Here is a 24,665-nt window from a genome sequence, read left to right as displayed (position 1 = left end):
ACGTCAACGCAGATTAAGATTCGCTGGGCACTGCTGGAGAAACAAAGATGAGCTTGCAAGCGATGTTTTACTTTGGTTACCAACTCACGGCAAACAGGCACCAGGGAGACCTGCGAAAACATATATCGATCAGCTTACAAATGATACTGGGTGTCTGGTTAACGAACTACCTAATGCCATGAGTGACAGAGATGAATGGAAGAAACGTGTCATGGAATGCCGAGCAAGCTCGATGCAGTAAGTAAGTAAAGTGTTTGGAGTGTATGGAAAGAGGAGTGTGAGCACAAGAAGTGTGCCAGATATGTGGTGTGTAAGCACAAGAGGTGTGCGAGGAAAGTGGTGTGTGAAATAATTGGTGTGTGAGATAAATGGTGTGGAATGCTTGGTGTGAAGTAAAAGGTGTGGAATGCATGGTGCGAAGGAGTGAATGGGGGGAGATGGACCCATTCACGGAAGCCCGGGGGGGGGGGGGGGGGGTAGGGTAAAGCCAGGTAGAGGGCTCAGGTAAATTTGTTTGGATATTGACACCTGTGGTGCGAGTAGTGGCAAAGTAGTGCTTTGGTGGGTGCATGAGTCAGTGAAGGGCTGGGCGTGTGGCTTAATTGGTGCGTATGGTTATTGGGTCACTCCATCACTGGTAGTTTGTCGGCCAGGTGAGGCCGCAGGTAGGCTCTGGGAGCCAGTTAGGGTAGTCGTGAGTTGTTCAGTGGGGCCCGAGGATCCAAGGGAAGGACCCGGGTAGCCCAATGCCAAGGAGGGCATGAGGGGGTAAAGAGCCTAGAAGGGCCTTCCCCAGTTTAGGTAGTCGCAGGAGCAGGTAAGCTCGGGTGGCGACTTCAGTGGCGGAGGTGCGCAGATATTTTGACCTGCTAATGGAGCCACACGACCCAGCCCCGAAATTGTGCAAGGGCACAGTAAGAAAAATTGGGGAGTGAGACCCAAATCCATAGGGCACCACAGAGTGGTCAATGGGGAATTCGGTTTTTAGAACCACATAGTTTAAAGAGGCCAATTGTCAGGGTACGACTCCGGGTAGTTTCAGAGTTAATGTCATTAGAGTAGTTAGGATGAGAGAAATTCCCTTCGCGCCATCCACATCCATTCACCAAGGAAGACGGAACTCCACACCAGGGTTTTGTGAACGGTTTGAGTAAGTGAGACGTATCATGACGTAATGGGACATTGTGTTTGTTCCATTCCTTCCTTCCTGGGAGGGATTGGGAGACGAATTTGGAGATAGAGGGGGATATGGGAGACAAGACGTAGAGACGAATTTGAACTTGTAAATACAGGGAAGGGCAAGGGTAGTGTAAGCTGACGTTGGGGGGCACGGACGGTTGGGGAGATGAGCTTGCTCTTCCGCGCCCCTCATGCTGCATTACTTTATATTGCTGTGTACCTTTGTGCCCTTTCCGCTTTGCTGGTCGTGATTTGTCTCTCCCCCCCACCCCAGAACCATTTTGGAGGTGGAACTGTGCAGCACCATCGACACGTGCAGCTGCACCTTACTACATCGTTGCAGCATCCCTGCTGCACTTTGCTACATCTGTACAGCTGGATTGCGCAGCACTTTGCTGCCGTATCCTTTTCATTTGTTACAACTTTGCTGCACCTGTGCAGCACTTGCTGCCATAAACACATTGCTGCACTTTACACTTATGGACCACACGTTTTGCGGCCTTACATTTCTGCTGTGCAGCACTTTGCTGCAAACTCACCTTGCATCTTCGGACCACTTGTTTTGAGTGGCATCAATGTCATGCAGTCGGACCACATAGGGTTGGCCCTGCTGGCAAATACAATAAACACAGTATTGTGCTTCTTTATTATTTGTGTGCTGGGGACTAGAAGATTGTAAGTTTATCTAGCCCCGAAGAGCAGGAATGGCTTGTATGCCGGTCCGGGGGCTTGCCTGTTTGATATGTGCACACAGAAGATAGAAGATGCAAGACACCAGCAGCAAATGAAATGTGAATTTTTGAATGTGTATTTGTGTGCTTTGCTGTGCTTTCTCTCCCCTCCAATCTTCTTTCCAAAAAGGACAGGTCCTGGGTCGTCGAACTGTAAATAAGGTTAGGTTTTTGTGCTTGTATATAAAAATGCTGCCCACCGGCTTTATGTTTAGTTGGAAAACAATTCAGCAATTTGGCTAATTGTGGGCATGATTCTGTTAGAGTAGCTACTCAACGCAGTAGGTGGGACATATTTAGTGTTTTAAAACTGTCGCATACACGGGTTAGAATAAATGTTAGGGGGAACCACATCTGTATGTCAAATGTAAGTAAAAGTTAGTCCCAGATCTTTCTCAAAACCAGTCGTTCCAGTTTTTGTAGGTTCGACTCGGGGACGAGTCTGACGAGGGAGAGGGGCAGTGTTGCGGTTTTGAGTTTGTACAGTGAGTTTAATAAAGGTTAAAATTTCCCCCTCATAGTTAGTCACACAAGCAACATGTAGCCTCGCGATAGTATAGTTATGTCTTAGTATTTGTAAGCTTAGTCCTCCTATATTAGTTCTGCGTTGGGTAGAGTCAGGAGAATAGGCCATATTTCTACCGACTTTCCAGCTACCCTAGCCTCATGCCTCTTTGCGCTAACGTTGGTTCATTTTGGGTGAATTTTTTTTTTTTTTTTTTTGTATACAAGATCGAGGCTCGTGAAAGAGCTAACATTAATCACACAAAAAGACAAACCGACACACAAAACACAAAAAACAAGGGGAGCGGCAGACAAGATGGGGAGAGAGGGGGACGGACACAAAAGAGAGGGGGAAGAGGGGGAAGGACACAAACACAACATTTGAGAGCAGGGACATCGGGAGGACTTGGGGGGAGGTGGGAGAGGAATAAAACATATGAACACTGCAAGGACTCTGGGGTGAATTACCGGGGGTAGAAAAGATCAAGGTTTTCGATGGGGGACGATAAGAGATGGTGGTGAACAGCTGTTTTAAAGACCTGGAGGGAGGAGTGGGATTGAAGGGAGTGGGGGAGTTTGTTCCATTAACACGAGGCAGGCTACGAGGATCGGGGCGGAGCGGCAGAAGCGCTGACAGTAAGCACGAGCCGCCAATCAGGGCTCAGAGGTGGTGGTGGCGGCGTTGCGTCACAGGGCGTGGTGAGAAGGTTTGAGGGGGTTCAAGAAGGTTCGGGGGCGTAGCTATAAAACCCGCTGCACAAAGCCCTCGAAAGGACAAGCACGGGAAAGCCGATGAACAAAGGACTTGCAGCGAAAGACTTGATGAGCAAAGGACTCGTGCGCACTGACCAACCAGCTTGGAGGGATCGAGGAAGAGGAGTTGTGAGCGTCCGAGAACTGTGTAAGATACGCGGGCGAAGCCCGACGCGCATGAACCGAAAGACGCGCTTTTATAAGTGACGCTCAGTTGAGTTTGAGGCCGATCGCTATACAGTGCATTAAGTCACGCGAGTGAGAGAAACGACTGTGTAATCGCCAGCCGCGCTGAGAGTCCCACCCTTTGCCGTTCCACCTCGTTATCTGCCTTGTTCGGGAGACGCGCTACGAGGTTCCTGCCATCACATGCTGCCATCTTTGCGGGACGTGCTAGGGCCATGGAGAGCCGGACGGGGGCCGTCTATGGACGACCACGTCGACGCGTTGGCTGAACATCTACCCATCTGCAATTCCCTGTGTGAGTGTGAGACGGGCCCGAGTCCAAGAGATAAGTTAAGATTGACTAAGGCTGCTCTGTGTCTCTGCGTCCCTGATCATTGTAAATACGTGTGGGAATAATTAAACCTGTGTTCTTCCTTTCTTCCATTCGATCGTTTCTGTGGTTTCTTCATTGGCTAAGCGTGGTACGAATAGGATCGCGCAAATCGGGTTCCACTAACTAAGACTGCATGGACCACGTGGTACTCAATCCGCTCGGTGTACTCAAACCACACGTGGCTCATGCAAGGCTTGCTTCCTCGCTTCCAGGGCGGCGCAGGGAATTAGGTACGAGCGAGAATTGGTCCCGAGACCGTACTCTGCGTTTGTCTGGAAGGGACGTATCAAGCCTCGGTTCCGCCAAGCCCAGCAAGAACAAGGGAATTAATCCCCCCTTTGGTAAGGGGAAGAACGGCGGTGTAGACCCGTAACAATATATATATATATATATATATATATATATATATATATATATATATATATATATATATATATATATATATATATATATATATATATATATATATATATACACATATATACAGTCACATGAAAAAGTAAGTACACCCCATGTAAAGTTTTGACTTTTTCAACATATTTCAACATACAGCTATTTGATCTTCATTTCAACAATATTGATGGATAAAGGTGATATAATATAACAAATATCATGAAACATTTACATTTTGTAGTCCATTGCATAATTTAAATAAACATAAATGCAAAGTTCGCATGTGGAAAAAGTAAGTACACCCTTGGCTCTAATAGGTGGTATTGCCCCCTTTGGCAGAAACAACCTCAAGTAGGCGTTTCTTATAACTGTCTACCAGTCTCTGACATCGACTGGGAGAAATTTTTGCCCACTCCTCCATGCATAATTATTTCAGCTGTGCGATGTTTGAGGGGTTTCTTGCATGCACAGCTCATTTCAAATCCCTCCACAACATCTCGATGGGATTTAGATCCGGGCTTTGACTTGGACATTCCAGAACCCTCCATTTCTTTCGTTTCAGCCATTCCTTGGTGGATTTACTGGTATGTGTAGGGTTATTGTCATGTTGCAAGGTCCACCTTCGGTTGAGCTTCAACTCTCCGACAGATGGCCTCACATTATCCTCGAGCACCCTCTGGTACAATGAAGAATTCATAGTGGATTCTATGATGGTGAGCTGCCCAGGCCCTGATGCAGCAAAGCCGCCCCAAACCATAATATTTCCACCACCATGCTTTACAGTTGGTATCAGGTTCTTGTGGTCAAATGCTGTCTTTGGTTTTCGCCAAACATGTCTTCTGCTACTGTGGCCAAATAGCTCTACCTTTGACTCATCTGTCCAGAGCACATTGTTCCAGAAGTGCTGGTCTTTGCCTCGGTGTTCATTGGCAAACTTTAGTCTTGCCCTGATGTTCTTTCTGTGCAGCAAAGGTTTCCTCTGGCACACCTCCCATGTCGATCAAATTTGTGCAGCCTCTTTCTAATGGTAGACTCGTGCACTTTGACATCAACAGTGGCAAAAGCTACCTGTAGGTCCCGTGATGACATTCTGGGGTTCTTCGAGACTTCTTTCAGCATCTTGCGGTCTGCTCTCAGGCGGAACTTGCTGGGGCGGCCTGGCATGAACAAGTTGGTAGTTGTTTGGAATCTTCTCCACTTGTAGATGATCTTCCGGACAGTCGAATGATTGATTTCAAATTGTTTGGAGATCTTTTTAAATCCCTTCGCAGACTCGTAGGCATCTATAACCTTCTTTCTGAAGGCCTCAGAGAGCTCTTTTGATCTCGGCATGGTGACGCCACACACTTCAACAACAAAGAGCAAACCAAACTAAATGTCTGAGGTTTAAATAAGACAGGTTCCTCCAAGATCCTGTCTAATGATGTTCTAATCATTTGCACCTGAGCTGGTGCACCTGATTCTAATCTTAGGTATTTGAAGTAGTGATAAATGTAGGGGTGTACTTACTTTTTCCACATGCGAAATTTGCATTTATGTTTATTTAAATTATACAATGGACTACAAAATGTAAATGTTTCACGATGTTTGTTATATTATATCACCTTTATCTGTCAATATTGTTGAAATGAAGATCAAATAGCTGTATGTTGAAATATGTTGAAAAAGTCAAAACTTTACATGGGGTGTACTTACTTTTTCACGTGACTGTATATATATATAATTATATTCATTTTATTTATTATATTTCATTCATTATATTCATTTTTCCATTCAAATTATATTCATTCATATAAATAAATATATATATATATATATATATATATATATATATATCTATATTTATATATGTGTGTGTGTGTGTGTGTGTGTGTGTGTGTGTGTGTGTGTGTGTGTATATTTCCGTGTGAACACCGCAGGGTGACACAGATGACGAAACGATCTCTACTCCCAGGCGATCAATCCAAAACGACGGTATTCGTTACACGCGAGGGAAAGGAGGATGACGAACTTACCTGGACGGCTTCCACCCGACTTCTTCGACCCTGCAATTAATCAAATTAGACCCGACACAGAATAAAAATGTACAAAAATACCGGCTTTATTAAAGAAAATGCCGGTAACAAAATAAGACACGGCAAAACTAAATTCCTAATTGGAGCGCCCCCATAAAGACTTGATTACAACATGGAAAAATAACTGTGAAATAAATGTGTGTTCTTTTGTGGGCACTTCGGTCCGAGCTGCTCTTGAATCTCGTCAGGAATCGTCAAATTCCCCCCCCCACATCCCCCCTCCGCGACCTTGGCGGGAACCGCACGCTTTGCCGCACGGCTTGTGGGTGGGAAAACCAGGCCTCGGTGCACAGTTCGCTCTTCCAGCCACGCTTATCCTTACGATCTTGTTCACCAACACCAACACCACAGCCAGACGATGCAAGGAAGTCCAGAACCTCAACCGTTCGTTGTCAATAGCCAGGACTCAAGAATGAAAGGAGAAGAGCGATGTCGGGACACGACCGTTCACCACCAGATCCAGAACCCGAGAGAGAAAATGTCCGCTGCACTAATAGTTTTGTACTCGAGGCTCTGACGTCATCCCACGACGTCTCCGTGTCCGCTCCCATCAGCGAGTCCCATCTTACCAGTCATTGCGCCAATCAAATCCAGGACCAATCACCGCTCTTTGGGGCATGGCCTCACGGACCTTCTGTGCCTGTCTGCTCACCAGGTCGATGTGATCCACGGTAGTGCTCAATGTCCTGCTTCTGGTTGGTTTTTATTTTGTGTGGTTAATGGGCGATTTCTTACTATTTGTGTGTGCTGCGTGTCATAAGGAACAGAGGAACAATAACAGAGGCCATTGCATACAGGGGATTAATTACCCATAATCCCTAGCTCATTAACAAACCCCACCCCTCTCATGGGGATGAAGATACATTTACCCGACATCCGATCTAAACGAATTTCCTACTTATGATACATGGGTTTCTTCTTCTTCATCGGAACATACGGAGCATGGTAATCTATACACTCTACCTGGCTCTAAGGTAATCATTGTCTACCCCCTACAAACATAACAATATGTTCACCCTCTGAGACTAGAAAAAAATGCCCAAAATGACAAACTCGAGCATCAGGAGCAGAGGTACAGGAAATCCTAAAGGTGATGAAACAGGTGACTCTCAGATAAAAGTGAGGTGCAATTACAACAACAACAGGCATTTTAAGGCCATTTTCCCACAGGGGTTAGCCTTGCGGCCCCTATGACAATCTTCTCCATTTATTTAGTCTTTAGTGAGGTGCAAATGATGCTGAGTAAATGCACCAAACTGAATAACATTTTGTTTGGCCTAATAGCACCACCAAGTGGAATAGTCAGAGTGCGATCATCAAACCTTATGTTCTGCAGCAGACAAATCTTTATCCCTCTTCTCCAAACCTGCTAATGTCGTCCTGAGGTGTTCCTCCAGCCGCATGTACTCTGCCACCTGCCATGCACATAACCATCTTCCTTTTTACAGGATCTTGTGGGTGTATGGTTATTTTTTTTTTTTTTTTTATTTTTTTTTTTGTATACAAGATCGAGGCTCGTGAAAGAGCGAACATTAATCACACAGAAAGACAAACAGACACATAAAACAAATAACATCGGGAGTGGTAGACAAGATGGGGAGAGAGGGGGAAGGACACAAACACAACATTTGAGAGCAGGGACCGAGAGACATGGAGACATCGAGAGATCTGTGGGAGGGAGAGGGCTTTGGGGGGGAGGCATGTGAAGGGGGGGGGGGGGGGGGGTGGGAGAGGTATAAACATATGGACACTGCCAGGATTTCCAGGAAAGAAGTTGGAATTTCAAACAAGGTGGATCTGGGGTGAATTAGTGGGGGTAGAAAAGATCAAGGTTATGGATGGGGGAAGATAAGAGATGGTGGTGAACAGCTGTTTTAAAGACCTGGAGGGAGGAGAGGGATTGAAGGGAGTCAGTCATTAGTCACCATTTTGGTTATACAGCTTACGTTAGACATACAAGACAAACAAACAATAGAACATGGGAAGGGGGCATGAGGAGGGGGGGAGGTAGTGGGTGGAGGGGTGGGGGTGGCAGGTGGAAGAGAAAATGTAAAGATAAAACACTGAAGGTGGAAAACAAGCAAAAGGGGGCATTTCCCCATCTCCAACAAACACCAGTGGATCAACACAACAACAACAACAACAACATGCATTTTAAGGCCATTTTCCCTGCTAGAGTGGGGGTTAGCCTTAAAACCTTAAACAAATCACAAACCTTAAAAACATAAATTACCTTTTTCATAACCAAGGCTTCCCGTTCCTTGTGTTGCCTTTTCCACTCCTCGGCTAACGTTTGCATGTGCTCAACCTCCTTCTCTTTGAGCTGTATCACAGGACCCAGCAGCACTCACAACAAAGCACAAATTCAAATCACCCAATAGTGGTACAGGAACCATTTTCATACAACAAACAGGCTTTCCTGTATTATTTGCAAACATCTATGATTGCTTATCAAACGTGCCAGTGGGAATTTAGAATTTTAAAAAGAAAATAAATAAGATTTAAGGGGTCAACTACACGTATATTAGTCCAGAGCCTGGCTTCGAGACCCGTATCTGCTACTTAAGAGAATTTGAACGTTGATTTGAGTAATAGACACATATCGCTTTAAAACTTTACTAGGTGGAATTTTGAAAAACCGGGCATAACAGGGGAACGGGCCATGTTTCAAAATGGCTGCCACATGGCCGTATTTCACCAATAAATGCATGCACATTTTGATGGAAACATTGTAAAAAAAACATTTTTGAAGTCTATAATGGGCACTATTATTGATAACAAGCTAACTTTAGAGGAAAATACCGATGCTGTGTAGAAGAAATCAATGCAAAGATTGTATCTTCTCAGGAAGTTGAATTAATTTGGTGTTAGCTAACATGTGACGTGGATGTTGACCGATGCCTTGCTGATCAGTGTTTATTTTGTAATTTAATTTGCTTTCCTGGTACAGTTATCTAAATGTGCGGAATAAGTCACGATTGAGAAAGGTCATTGCACTGGCATTTAAAGTGGGTGGGCCTTCAACCATTCAGAATCATTGGAATCTCCCACGTTGAAGCTAACTCCAAGGGCCTCTCACTCACTCACCGCAGGCAGGTTGGTGGTCTTTCCGTCTTCTACCGACTCCTCTCTGGCCTTGCCCCCCCAGCTCTCTCTGGGCTCTGTCCCGCAAATATTCCTACAGGTCGCACAAGATCTGCCTGCAACCCTCTTATGGTCAAACTGCCAAAATCAAGACTCTCTGCTCACCTTCACTCCTTCATTCCTCTCTTCTCCCGCCTCTGGAACAAACTCCCTCACTCTCTTCAATCCCACTCCACCCTCCAGGTCTTTAAAACAGCTGTTCACCACCATCTCTTATCTTCCCCCATCCAAAACCTTGATCTTTTCTACCCCCGCTAATTTCACCCCAAGTCCACTTTTTTGAAATACCAACTTCTGTCCTGGAAGTCCTTGGTGTCCTTGTGTTTTATACTTCTCCCTCCCCCCCCCCCCCCCTTCCCACGCCTCCGCCCCCCAAGCCCTCTCCCTTCCACACATCCCCCTGCTCTCAAATGTTGTGTTTGTGTGCTTCCCCTTCTCTCCCCATCTTGTTTTTCCGCTCCCTCTTTTTATATATTTTGTTTGTCTGGTTGATTTGTTTGTGAAGTAAATGTTAGCTCTTTCACGAGCCTCGATTCAGTATACAAAAAAAACAAAAAACAAACAAACAAAAAAAAAACCAGTAGGGCGTCTCTAGACTTGTGAGCATTGGAAAGGAAGTCGATGCATGTATCATGTATATGTACCGATGAAAGTCACTTCTTGAAAGGAATTTTTGAAAAACTGCCATCAGAGAGACGCTTTCGTGTTAGGAAGTCATTTGTACCATGTGCAATTCAAGTGTTAAATTCAAATTCCAAGCCATTTTGCTGTGTAGTCCATCTTCAATATTTTTTACCCTGTTTTCTTTTTCGCTTTTATGTTTTATGTTTTTTCATAACGTTTGAACCTACAATGTCACCAAAGAGAAATTTCCCTGGATAGGGGACAATAAAGATTATTATTATTTATCTCGCATGCTGCAGCGAATGTCAGCATGTATGTATTAATGTGGTTATTGGTTTGGACCAATTCTATTCCTAAACATCAACTGTCAAAATCTATGTGTCAAAACAAACAGATAAATGAATTAATTAAAAACGGGAAATGCAGTTCTGAGAGCAGCAAAGTAAAGTTGTTTATTCATTTACTGTGAGATCCAAGTGCCATTGACCACAATGGAAAATATTTGACCTTTAACCCCACTGGTGAAACTTTGCAGGTGGTCTCTTCTATTCTCAGACTTGTAGTTCTTCTATACCACAACTGCCGTGTATTGAACTACAGTACATTTCTCATTTTTTCCCCATTGGAGATCTCATTATATCGTTTCCTCCACTAAGAGTTAGTGTGTACATATTTTATTCTTCCATTAATTGTTTTTTCCATCTCCATATTTTTGCTTTATATTTTGGCATAGAGGGCCAGGAAGTTGTGTCGTATTCACAATTTGTCGGCTGTTAGTAATAACACAATTAATGTATTATGTTAATTAGTGTTAATAAAATAAATAAAAAAAATTTAATCTTACTATAATTCACCAAATGTCCGTCCGTCTGTCTGTCTGTCTGTCTGTCTGTTCGAAGGTACCGTAAAAACTGCTGAACCAATCGCAAAGATATTTTGGGTGGATAATCCTGGGATCTCCAGGAGTAAAATAGGCTATTTAGTTTTCCCAATTTCAGCTTTAGTCTCCAGCATTCTCAGGTTTGGACTCACGCATAACATTCGCGTTCGCATAACGTTCATTGTTCTCATTGTGACGATGTTGCTTTCCCGGGTGCCGCGCGATCGGTGCAGCCGTTTGTGCGGCACCCGGGAAAGCAACATGTCTCCATCGATCGCTAACAGATCGCTATCTCCATCGATCTTGCCAAGGCCGTAACAGCTATCGGCTCAAAATCCTTTTAACTGTTGATTTGGTACAGTTACACGTATCGGGAATTTGGTACACGTATCGGGAGTACATACGACACAGCGATTGTGAACACGATTATCGATCACGATTCACGATCACGATCATCACGATCATAGTGTATCGATCACGATTTGAAACACGATGGAATAATATTTACCGATATGAACAGTGATGTGGCTTTTATTGAAATTCTAAAGATACTGTTTAGATTTTGATGATTTGCGTGTGATATGATTCAACGGATGTTTATATGAATCGTTTAAAATTAAAAAAACCTTCAATTTCTGATATTTTGCCTTTTCATTTGGGCCGCCCAATTGAAGCCCCGCCCATAGGGCGGGTACAGTTGCTAGTTAATATAATGTTAATGTATTTAGTTAATTAATTAACAATTAATGTATAAAATTCACAATTATGTTTAAGGTTGAATTTTCTTTATTTTGACATCTGAATTTCGTTGCGAGTGCCATATTTATGTAGATTATTAAAAAGAAGAAACAACAACAAATAATTGGTGTAACCTCAATAACTCATAATAACCTGGTTTACACGAAACTTCAACAGTAACAAGTCAATGAGGATTACCTGGCTTTCAAACAACCTTTCCTGCATGTCCTTCCACATTTCAAGTTCGAGGGCGGCCTGGTATTCGACCGTTTGCCGTGGCCCTGCTGCAGCTTCGGGGGTCTTTGTGGGCTTCTTCTCAGTGGGCTGGAAACACAAAATAAAGAAATGAAATGAAACAGAACACGACAGTTCAAGCACAGAAATACTGTACCAGGAAAAAGCCAATTATCTATATACAGGGCACAACAACAACAACAACATGCATTTTAAAGGCCATTTTCCCTACTAGAGCAGGGGTTAGCCAGAGCGGGGGTATCTATATACAGGGCGACTCAATAAAATACAAACAGACTTTAATATACAAGAAAGATTAATTAAATAGCAGATAGAGGGGCGACGTTGGGTGTTACAGATGGTGTTAGCAAGTGATGGGAGGATTGCACGTCATCAGTCGGCTGTTACCCATAAGCCAGTGCAGCACATTAATATAGTATAGTTTTCAATATTTAAAATCTGAATATATTTGATTGAGACACATTTATATGTAAAACCGAGTTTGGTTGATTGCTCTCTCCTCAGCAAGATGGGGCGGAGGATCACTTAGTTTTTGGTACCGCTATTACAGATACACATGTTTACTGACCACGGACCACATACCCTCTTATTGCACATGCTATTGCATTTGCTATTATTGCATTCTTTGCATAATTAATTATTGCATAATTATTATTGCATATTGCATGCTTATATATTGCAATAATAATAATATTATTGTATAATTATTATTGCATGTTGCATGCTTATATATTGCAATAATAATAATAATAATAATATTATTGCACAATTGCTATTGCATGCATGCTATTGCTATATTGCGTTATATTATTACATATTATTATTGCATTAATATTGCATATTATTGCATGCTATTACATATTGCATGCTATTGCCCTCTTATTGCACATGCATGCACATGGTATTCTTATTGCACACATGTGCAGTGTACGTATAAATGGAGACTCCATCCCACTATAACCCCGTAGGCCTGAAATATCTGGGAGCACACAGATTGTGCATACACTGTAATGAGCATGGTGAGTGTATTGTGTCTATTGCATCCATGGTAATTATTGCCTGTGTCGTGGTTGTGTGCTTATTACTTAGTTTTCCCGAGGCAGTGGTTCCCAAACGTTTTGGCATGATGGCCTCCTGTAGTTTTCACCAAACCATCATGCCCCCCCCCCCCATTTTTTTTTTTTTAACATGAGTTCAATGTCTGCTTACTCAGCCAAACTGCATCAGCACCCTTTTTTCAAGATGAATGAAAAATATGAGTGCAAGGCCACAATGTCTCATATTACTCAAAATATGAGCAATATGAGACGCCGCGATCACTATACCAACAACGATTCCAACATCCTCTTTCCGCCACCAAGGTAAGGGGAAAACCAAGCTTCTACTATACAACACTTGTCAGATACTAAATACTATAATACCTAATTATAGGTATAACATGCAAAAACCGCACTAAGCAGGAATAATAACCTCAAATTATGGAGCTACTTACTTCGTGACTTCTCGGTCTGTGTCAACAAATCCCTTAGTTGCGGTGCAGCACACACTGAGCTGGCGCGATGTTTGAAGGTCGTGGGGTTATTGCTTAATTGCGTAAGGTTGAGAATGTTGGTGTTTGTAGAAATATCGAGCTTAATTTTGCAAGTTTTGAATATTAAGCCGAATTCGACGTTAAAAATGAATTTTTTTTCCACATGGCCTCACCCAAAATACCCCGAGCACCCAAAACACCCTGAAGACCCAAAACACCCTGAAGACCCCAAAGACCCTTAACGACCCAGAGGAACTAAAGACCCTTAAGATCCAAAAGCCCCTGAAGACACTGAAGACCCAAAAGACTCCGAAGACCCCGAAGACCCAAAACACCCCAAAGAACCAAAATACCCTTAAAGGCCCAGAGGATCCAAATCACCCTGAACACCCAAATGGCCATGAAGACCCAAAAGACTCAAAGGACACCGAAATGGTTAAAGTTGCCCATCCCTCTGAAACGACGTGTGGTGAGGTGCGCAGAGGGCGCCAAGTCACGCTAGTTATAAATAATGGGTAGCTAGGTCTGTCTTCCAAAATTACCGTTTGTTAGTGTAGTACAGTTCACAAATACAGTTTGCGTTCATTATTGTTACTCATGTTTAAATACGGATGTTTTTATCCTAATTGTAAACTACTGTAAAAAATAAATGACATTTCATTAATTTTCAAAAAGTTACAGCTTTGGATGAAACACTGGTGGTTGAGGCTATTAGCCAATTGATTAAGAAAATATTTTACGAATGCTATTTATTGATTTTAATTATGCAATTAATCAATTCATTATTGTACATCTCTCCCTCCCAATACCACCTCTATGTGCTGCACAGCGGTATTGCCGGGCGCTGAAGGTGCCCCTGCAATGCCACGCTGGAGGATGTTATTTATTTATTTATTTATTTGACATGGTGTGGTGTATATTGAATGCAGCTCTACTTGCTTTTTCTTTTTTTGTGTACTGAGTCAAGGCTCATGTAAGAGCTAACACATAGAACATATAATAAAGGGAGTGGGAGACAAGAGGGAGAGAGAGAGGAAAGCACAACAACAGTGAAGAAAAAGGACATCAGGAGATCTGTGGAAGGGAGAGAGCTGGGGCAGGATACACAGGATAAAACAAATGGATGCTAAGAAGACTTTCATGAAGGAAAACGGAATTTGAAAAAGGTTAATTTGGAGTATATCAACAGGGGAAGAAAAGATCAAGGTTTTGGATGGGGGAAGATAAGAGATGGTGTTGAACAGCTGCTTTGAAGACCTAAAGGGAGGAGTGGGATTGAAGAGAATGTGGGGGATTGTTCCAGAGGCGAGAAAAAAGAGGAATGATACCAATGATTCCAAAAGCCTTGGTTTCTACAATGTGAAGCAGAGCTAGGTGTGAGGCAGTAGCACCAGCCCATAGGGGAGAGCAGTACGGTATTCCATTGAGCTGTGGATGAAAGCTTTGTATGTGGTGAGAAGCTCAGTAGTGTCAAGGAGGGGCTTTGCATGACGGAGGATGCTCATTCGACAACTGGCTTTGGAGGCCAGCTTGGAAACTGTGCTTTTCCCAGGAAAGATCATGGCAGATAGTGAGACCCAAAAGCTTGAGTGACAGAACTTCTTCGAGAGGATTGTTGAGAAAGTAGATGGGAGGGTTGTCCAGACGGTCTTTTCAGAGAGACATAGTGAGAGTGAGGGATTTGTCAGGATTGAAGGACATGTTCCACTTGTTTGACCAGTTTGTAATTTTATCCAGGTCTACAGAGAGTGAAGAGGCTGCTGCATGTTAATCTGAGGGTTGAGATATGGAGCGGCAGAGAGTTGAGTCATCAGCAAAAAAATAGAGAACAAAAAGATGGTTTCCAGAGAGTCGGAGAGATCATTAATAAAGACCAGAACTCCAGCCTGGACAGGAAGGGGAGATGAGAGAATTCCACTCAGGGCCACACGTTGACTATGACCAGAAAGGAAGTCCGCCAGCCATGCATGGAGACTTCCATGGATACCATAGGAGGAGAGTTTGGTGAGCAGAGCGGGGTGTCATACCGTATCGAAGGCACGAGATATGTCAAGGGCGACTGCTCTGATTTCCTCTTTGGTATTGAGGACCTCCATCCATTGTTGAGACAGCAGAAGCAGCATGTCCAGAGTAGAGTGACCAGGTCTGAATCCAAATTAAAGATCCGAGATCAAGCCATTGGAAAAGAGAAAGGGATTGATATCCCAAGCAATGATGGATTCCATGACCTCGCTGATGATTGGGAGCAGGCAGATTGGTCTGTCGTTGCAAGGATCTGTTTTTCCACCTTTTTTGTGTAAAGCGGTAATGTTGGCTGATTTCCATGCAGATGGAAAAGAGGAAGAAGAGGAGAAAAGAGTAAAGCAAAAGCTTGAAGAAAATAATTTTGAGCTGGTTCGTGAACACCTTCACGATCAGACTGGGGATGCAGAGTGGAAAACGGCAAAAATTAAGGAGAGGCCAGAAGAGGAAGTAGAAGTGGGGGAAGTAGGGTGGTCGGGGGAGGTGAATATATCTTTTTTTTTTTTTTAAGACACGAAGCAGGGTTTATAGTTGGGGGAAATTTGAAGTAGATATGACGGGACTGGAGAAAAAAAATAAAGGATGAAGGTAGTCGGGAGAAAAGACAATAAACTAGATGGTATTCTTATAGTCCAAGCCATTTAGCATTTGACGGGGAAAAAACTGCAACACTACCGATCTCATTAGTATTGATTACCCTCAAGGTACCTTTATAACATACTAAAAGTATAAAGGTCTAAAAATATGGGGTGACTCAAATAATGCAATCAGGTTTTCTCCATTTAGCCCCATGTTAAAAGACGTACATATGCCGCATGCTATGATTATTGTCGCTCTCTGAACTTCTATTGCTTATTTTATACACTGGACCTAATCACTAGCACGATATAATAAATAAAGGATATCATACTGTACAATATTGTATATATAAGTGAAGTTTTTACTGTTTTAGTGTCTTATTTAACCACACCCCGTTTTACAAAGACCGTTCACTCCACAGCAAGCGACGGTACATCATTATTTATTTGTGAACCATATATATCTTAGTTTTTAATCCCATCAATGACATGTATTTAGTATGTTTAGGTCTATTGGCAATAACATACAGTAATAGTATATTCAACTTTTCTATATTTGCAGGTAATCCAACCCTGAAGAATGGCGGCCAATTCGTGTGTGTTCTGCAATGAATCCACCAACAACGATAATCCAGTAGTGACACTTCGTGAAAAGGGAAGTCGGACTATTAATGTTGTTAGTGACCAGCGCAGTGACCCCATACAGACTGTTCCAGGTCAAGTTGTTCATCAAGAATGCCGACGTGTATACTGCAATCCAATAAAGGTAGCACAGAGTATCAGAGATACACACAGACCAGGCCCAAGTGTATCGCTCCGATCAGCAGAGGAAGCCTTCAACTTCAAAGCAGATTGCCTCTTCTGTGGTACAAAGGTGAACTTTGATAACAGGAAACAACAAGGAGATGTCCACTCTATCACATTTACAGAATGTAAAGATAGTCTTCTGCAAAAGTGCTCAACAAGGAACGATGCATGGGCCGATACTGTTCGGGCTCGACTGCTCATTGTGTGTGACCTTCCAGCGGCAGATGCCGTGTATCACCAGGTATGCAGTTCAAATTTCCGGACAGGGAAACTGATCCCTCTGAATTTTGTACATAATGAAACAGTACAGAAGAAACAGAAATTGGGTAGACGATACAAATCACCACACGAAGGCGGTCGTCCTGCTCTGGATGACAGATGTCAGGCATTTATAAAGGTGACTGAATTCCTTGAGGAAAATGACGACGAACAAAACACAATCTCTGATCTGGTGGACAAAATGGCCGAGTATCTTGCTGACTCAAATGCCGAGTCCTATTCTCAAAGATATATGAAAGACAGACTGATTGAACACTTTGGCGACAGAGTCATTGTCACAACAGTTAATGGCAAATCGAATGTTGCAACGATGAGGCAAACAGCTGACAGTGTACTTTTGGAGTTTCATGCAAACCAGTCTAAGGATCCTATGATTCAGAAGAAAATAATCCTGGAAGCTGCCGCTAAATTCATACTGGATGACATAAAGCAAGTGGAAACAGGGAATGAAACATACCCAACATCGGAAGACTTTGAGTTCAAAGACGCCAGCCTCAACTTTCTTCCTGATACTCTGAAGATTTTTCTTGGAAAGATCTTGAAGGCAAAAGATGTAGAGCTGAGATAGCTTCAATTGGTCAGGCTATAATGCAAGCTGCATGACCACGTGTCCTGATTGCTCCACTGCAAATTGCACTAGGGGTGCAGCTGCAGCACCATTTCGCCTCTTGTTTCCTTATTGATTCACTGCATGCACATGGGTACTGCAGCTCATACAAGGAAGTCACACGTTTCAACCAAAATGCAGCTGTATACCAGGGTACGGACATACCCAACCACAAGGGAGAATTTGTTCAATATGCAGCTGACAACGTCGACCACAACATTAGAACCTTAGACGGACACAACACCTTCCATGGCATGGGGATAATAGCCATGATTACCCCTGGAACAACACAAGGACATCCAATTCCTAGAGCTCAGGTCACTGCCAGCGACATAGAAACAACTGGAAGAATCCAGATACAGTACCATAGAGCTGACGACCAGGCACTTGCAACCTTGACTTATGGGAGCGTGCCTATCATGAGAGCCCATGATCCCACAGCCAACCTTGATGTACTGTGGAAGACGTCACTGCTGTTCAAGATACCAAGACCTGCATGGTCCGGGATGATGCAACTCTTACTTCGTGGTGTCCAGCATTCAAAATCGTCTGTCCTGTTTCTCCCAATGATTGATTTGAGCTCGAGCGACACTACATGCATCTACTCCACTCTCAACTACATTGCGCAACATGCTAAACAACATGATGTACCTACCATCATCACCTTTGATCAGCCACTATGGTGGAAGGCATTGTCGATCATTCTCTCGGAGCCAGATGGAAGCCCCATGCGACGTATTGTGGTAAGGCTAGGTGCCTTTCATATGGAAATGAGCTTCCTTGGCAGCATAGGGCACCTCATGGGTGGTTCTGGGTTGAAGGAGCTGCTAGAACTCATATACGCACCAAATGCAGTGGATCACATCCTAACAGGAAAAGCAATTTCCAGGGCTGTACGGGCACACATCCTCCTGGATGCTGTCCTGAATGCACTCCTCCTGTCTGATCCTCTTGGAGGAACACAATACAGAACTGCAGAAGACTTGCCAGTTCGGGATGAAGATGCAATGAGTGGCTTGGCCGATGATGATGTGATTCATCCAGATGTGAGTAAAGCAAGGACCCTGTATGATGCGTTGATGAAAGGCACACGATCTTCCAACGATGTAGCAAGTGATCCAATCCTTGACAAGATCAGCAAAGTCTTTCAAACACAGACAACATCATTGACCAAAGACCGAACAGCGAAACTGTGGTTACAGTATATGGATATGGTGAAGATCTTAAGAAAATTCATCAAAGCCGAGCATATGGGAAACTGGTCCCTGCACCTCGAAGCTGTATCTGATATGTTACCATATGTAGCAGCCTCAGGTCATTCACTCTATGCTAAGTCTGCCAGGATTTACCTGCAAATAATGCACAGCTTAGAACAGGACTATCCAGATGTGCACCGTAAGTTTACTCAGGGCTTCCATGTCGCCCGAAGAAGTAGTAGAGCTTGGGCTGGAATTTCCTCAGACCTGATGATTGAGCAAGTACTCATGAGAAGTATGAAGACCAGCGGGGGGTTAACAAGAGGAAGAGGAATGACAGAGCAACAACAGTTAACGTGGCTTTTGTCCATGCCGGCTTGTTCGGAGACGAACAGATCGATGCAAGAGCTCACTGGAGTGAAGTACAGCACAGGTGAACAGAACAAAGAGATGGGCAAAACCAGGCAGCATCGTGACATGCAAGATACAAGTACACTACAGGTCGCTCTAGTTGACAGAAATCCTTTCAAGTGTCATCCATCCCTCAGGAACATAATGACTGGTGTCAACGCTGGCAGTAAGGTTGATGTCGACAATGCCAAGCTCATTGGAGACAAGATCATGCACTCCATGACAAATCAGTCAGTTGTCCACTACACGTTCAAGCGCAAAGACCAAGCCACCACATTTCTGAAGGCCAGATCATCTGTGCGAGTTGGTAAAGACCAGGTACAGATAGACCCAGAACTGCTATTCCAGCGTCTCATCATCATCTCAAAATCTGCTGAAGATAAGGAAGAGATGTTTCGCTTTGAGTTATGCCCTCATCCACCTGCGCTGTTTGATGAAAAGCTGATGCTACGTGAAGCCCAGAAGTCCGTACTCGGAGATGCTATCTGGTCTAAACTTGAACCAGGTACCATAGAGTCAATCAGCGAAATCCAGTATGTCTTGGATGGTGGAAGTCTGCTGCACCGTATACCATGGCCACGTGGTTCACCAACATATCGAGAGATCTGCATGCTCCACTGTGACTATGTTACAAGAAAGTACGGAAAGGCCATCGTAATATTTGATGGATATCTTGGTCAATCAACCAAGCACATGACCCACCAGAGGCGAGCAGCAGGTAGAGGTGGACCAGAAGTGACTTTCACTGATGACATGAAGTTGACCATGAAGAAAGACATCTTCCTGGGAAACCTCAACAACAAACAGAACTTCATCAACATGTTGAGCAGATACCTCCGGCTTTCTGGATGCCAGACCCATCATTCCCAGGAAGATGCTGACCTGCTAATCGTCCAGACCGCAGTCAGTTCGGCGAACATGAGGAACACAGCCCTTATAGGAGAAGACACAGATCTGATCGTCCTACTCTGCTTCTACGCAAACCTAGAAGCACACGACTTGTTTATGTATAGTCAGGCAAAATCCACTACAAAACCAAACCACATCTGGAATGTGAAGTCCATGAAACGTCAGCTAGGTGCAGCTGTGTGTGAAAGCATCCTATTCATACACGCAGTATTGGGATGTGACACGACGTCTCGACTGTACGGCCTTGGCAAAGGAGCGTCACTGAAGAAATTCATGATGAGCACACTCTTCCAAACTCAATCCCAACAGTTCTTGGCTGAGGATGCATCACCAGATGTGGTCGAGGCTGCAGGAGAGATAGCACTCGTGTGTCTCTACAAGGGTAAACCTGATGAAAGTTTGGATTCCCTCAGGTACAAGCGGTTTTGTGAACAGGTCGCAGTCAAGACTTCGAAGATACTCCCACAGACCTTACTGCCCACATCTGCTGCAGCGAGATATCACAGCAGACGGGTGTATCTGCAAATACAGCAGTGGAAAGGAAACAACAGCCTACAACCAGTGGATTGGGGCTGGAGAATGAGCGACGGCAATCTTGTTCCTGTTATGACCGACCTCCCTCCAGCACCTCAGGATTTGTTGAATGTTATCCGGTGCAACTGTTCGACCGATTGTGGTTCCGCACGGTGTACATGCCGCAAGAACAACTTGGAGTGTTCTCCTGCTTGTGGTCAGTGCCATGGATCTGGCTGCACCAACTCCGTCCTGGACAGTTTCAGCGACGCCGATGACGAGGAAAATGATGATTAGGTAGTGGACTGTTGTTATCGACTGTTACATGCAGCTGAATTAGTTAATTGTGGACATTTTTTTACTTTTAAGCGAATCCTTGACTTCCGACAGTATTTTATGAGTCAGTATTATTAGTTTCTCTATATGTGATTTTATTATGAGTTTGTGATTTTAATCAACAAAATGTGCCATAATTCTGAAACAGTCATGACAAGTGATTCATGTATTTGCATATCAGTGATCAGTATTTAGCTATTGGGAATTTTGTTTACGTGCTTATTTTTTTTGTTCCGTACGGGCCGTACTGGGGCTGTAACATGCTGTAATTCCTGATATTAAAAGTATAATTATATACCATGTGCTCGGAATGTATCGCAAAATGTGAACAAATCGTACCGCAAAAGGATGAAAAGGGGGGTCCATGTACCAGTGATTTTGACAGACACCCCATATTTTTAGAGCTTTAGACTTTTGATATGTTATCTGGTATATATTACTGCATACAATTTCGCACTGATATGTAGTGTTGCAGTTTTTTCCTATCTGGCCCCATATTTGGGCTAAATGGCTTGGACTATTAGAATACTTACCCTGTGCAGTCAACTTGGTGCGAGCCAACTCTTCTGTTTTTGAAGGTTTTGTTTTTTTATTTGATCCAATATGGCTGCCAGACCACGTGAGCGATTACATCACATATTTATATTCTCTAATATAATTGTTGCATAGATCACACTCAATAAATTTCAAACTGATCAGGCTAAGCGTTGTCCCTGTCAAATTATGACGTCATAATTAAAGAACCAATGGCGTCATCATTAAAAACATTTATTCCCCATGCGGAGTTCTTTACAATGAGCCAGGTTTAAATTTTTTCCATGGAGTGGTTTTGGAGATATAGAGGTGTAACTTTTTTCAGTTTTTCCAAAATTGCGCCTGTATCACGTGACCTATTACATCATAATTGTCATTAAAAAATTCGACAGGAGGAGCAGCTTTTGTGGTGAAAATTTCTTGTCCCATCAGACCAATAGTTGCAGAAAAAAAAATTCATACTGATCAGATGAAGCATTATACTTATCGAAATATGATGTCATAACGAAGGCACTGATGACATCATCCCTAAAACGTCTTATTCCGCATGGGGAGTACTTGACAATGAGCCATAATTCAATTTTTTCCATCGAGCGGTTTCCGAAATATAGAGGTAAGAAGTTTTTCCAAGATGGCGCCTGTACCACGTGACCTATGACGTCATAATTATCATTAAAATATTCTGCAGGAGGAGGTGCTCCTATGTTGCAAATTTCATGTCAATCGGACCAAGAATTGAAGAGAAAAAAAAATCATACTGATCGAATCAAGCATTGTAATTGTCGAATTATGAATTCATAAATAAGGTACCGACGACATCAGAATGAACATACCTTATTCCCCAAATGGAGTTGTTTACAATGAGCCATGATTAAATTTTTTCCATTAAGCGGTTTCAGAGATATAGAGGTATAAGTTTTTCCAAGATGGCGCCTGTACCATGTGACATACGACGTCATAATTATCATTAAATATTCTACAGGAGGAGACGCTCCGATAGTACAAATTTCGTGTCCATCGGACTAACAGTTGCAGAGGGAATTTTTTACCACATACTGATCAGATAAAGTGTTGTGCTTGTCAAATTATGACGTCATAAAGAGGGCACTGGTGAAGTCGTCATTATCATATCTTATTCCCCACGGTGAGTACTTGAAAATGAGCCTTGTTTCAACTTTTTCCATTGAGCGGTTTGGGAGATATTGAGGTGTAACAGTTTTCCAAGACGGCATCCGTACCACGTGACCTATGACGTCATAATTATGAACAAAAAAAATTGTACATGCGAGACGCTTCTATGGTAAAATTTAATGTTAATAGGACTAACGGTTGCAGAGAAAATGAATTTAAAAAATGCAGATAGGTACATACGCACGCCGTATGTACGTACACCACACATACGCACGTACGCAACCAAATGCCTAACCCTGCTTTTCGCTTCATGAGCGCAGGGTAAAAACACAATTGTGGACTCAAACTAGGAAAATGTCGGCTTTGAATACCTGGCACGAAAAGTCTGACGAATACTTACAGATTTGCACAAGTTTTCAAACAAAAACCAAAGAGCATGATACCAAACAAGATACATTTCAAACGCATAAATACAGCATGGAGTTGTATCGTTGCAATTGCTACAATTTGTAAAGATTGTTGCGTTACGGAACCAGGGTCGGGGGTTGCCACAAGGGAGCCCCTCGGACCTTCGCCCTGACCTACAGACCTGAGGCCGCGGGTCACGGATAACTCCATGGTCCGACAAGTTACTCGGCAACTGCCACTTAAAATTACCGAAGCCTAGCAGGGTTCTCACTCCTTGGCTACGCGCTACCTTACCGTTGGCTTGGCAACCCTAACTGGGGCCTCCTTCACCCTCAATAATAATCACCCGTCTATTTATTATGTTTGGCTGAACGAACCTCGAATGGCCATTGGCTAATTACGTAGCCAATCATTGGGGCATAACTTAGCATCTAGCTATGCTTAGATACCAAGTCGAACAAATGGATGAAAGGACAGAAGCAAGCAGGTTTTTTTTTTTTTTTTTTTTTTGTATACAAGATCGAGGCTCGTGAAAGAGCGAACATTAATCACACAGACAGACAAACCGACACATAAAACATACAACATCGGGAGCGGTAGACAAGATGGGGAGAGAGGGGGAAGGACACAAACACAACATTTGAGAGCAGGGACCGATGTCTCCATGAAAGAGACATGGAGACATCGAGAGATCTGTGAGAGGGAGAGGGCTTTGGGGGGGGGGGCATGGGAAGGGGGGGCATGGGAAGGGGGGGGGGTGGGAGAGGTATAAAACATATGGACACTGCCAGGACTTCCAGGAAAGAAGTTGGAATTTCAAACAAGGTGGATCTGGGGTGAATTAGCGGGGGTAGAAAAGATCAAGGGTTTGGATGGGGGAAGATAAGAGATGGTGGTGAACAGCTGTTTTAAAGACCTGGAGGGAGGAGTGGGATTGAAGGGAGTGAGGGAGTTTGTTCCAGAGGCGGGAGAAAAGAGGAATGAAAGAGTGAAGGTGAGCAGACAGCCAAGATTTCGGCAGTTTAACCATCAGAGGGTTGCTGGCAGATCTTGTGCGACCTGTAGGAATATTTGGGGGACAGAGCACAGAGAGAGCTGGGGGTGCAAGGCCGGAGAGGAGTCGGAGGAAGACAGAAAGACCACCTACCTGCCTGCGGTGAGTGAGTGAAAGGCCCTCAGAAATAGCTTCATCGCGGGAGATTCCAATAATTCTGAAAGCTTTGGTTTCAACAGCGTGAAACCGAGCTAGGTGTGAGGCAGGAGCACCGGCCCATAGGGGAGAACAGTATTCCATTGAGCTGCGGATGAAAGCCTTGTATGTGGTGAGGAGCTCAGGTGTGCCGAGGAAGGACTTCGCACGACGGAGGATGCCCAGTCGGCGACTGGCTTTGGAGGCCAGCTTGGAAATGTGGTTTTCCCAAGAAAGATCATGGCAGATAGTGAGACCCAAAAGCTTGAGCGACAGAACTTCTTGGAGAGGATTGTTGAGAAAGTAGATGGGAGGGTTGTCCAGTCGATCTTTTCGGAGAGACATAGTAAGAGTGTGAGATTTGTCAGGATTGAAAGAC

General features: G+C 43.7%; 1 protein-coding gene across 2 annotated transcripts in view; it reads right to left on the bottom strand.

Moving 5' to 3' along the window:
* CEP120 (centrosomal protein 120) overlaps positions 1-24,665 on the bottom strand; it is a 113,677-nt gene that overhangs the window by 44,102 nt on the left and 44,910 nt on the right. Inside the window, exons 13-16 of one of the 2 annotated variants that reach the window (XM_078773016.1) lie at positions 11,779-11,904; positions 8,428-8,517; positions 7,517-7,609; positions 6,135-6,164 (exon numbers count right to left, since the gene is read on the bottom strand). In XM_078773016.1, the coding sequence (XP_078629142.1) occupies positions 6,135-6,164; positions 7,517-7,609; positions 8,428-8,517; positions 11,779-11,904 (339 nt within the window). The remainder of the gene's footprint in view (positions 1-6,134; positions 6,165-7,516; positions 7,610-8,427; positions 8,518-11,778; positions 11,905-24,665) is intronic. The other variant, XM_068108629.2, reaches the window with a different exon arrangement.

This window comes from Myxine glutinosa, chromosome 2 (genome assembly GCF_964187855.1).
Source record: "Myxine glutinosa chromosome 2, kmMyxGlut1.1, whole genome shotgun sequence".
Lineage (NCBI taxonomy): Eukaryota > Metazoa > Chordata > Myxini > Myxiniformes > Myxinidae > Myxine > Myxine glutinosa.
Note: the sequence above shows the minus strand (reverse complement) of the source record. Positions and strands in the feature narration are given on the sequence as shown.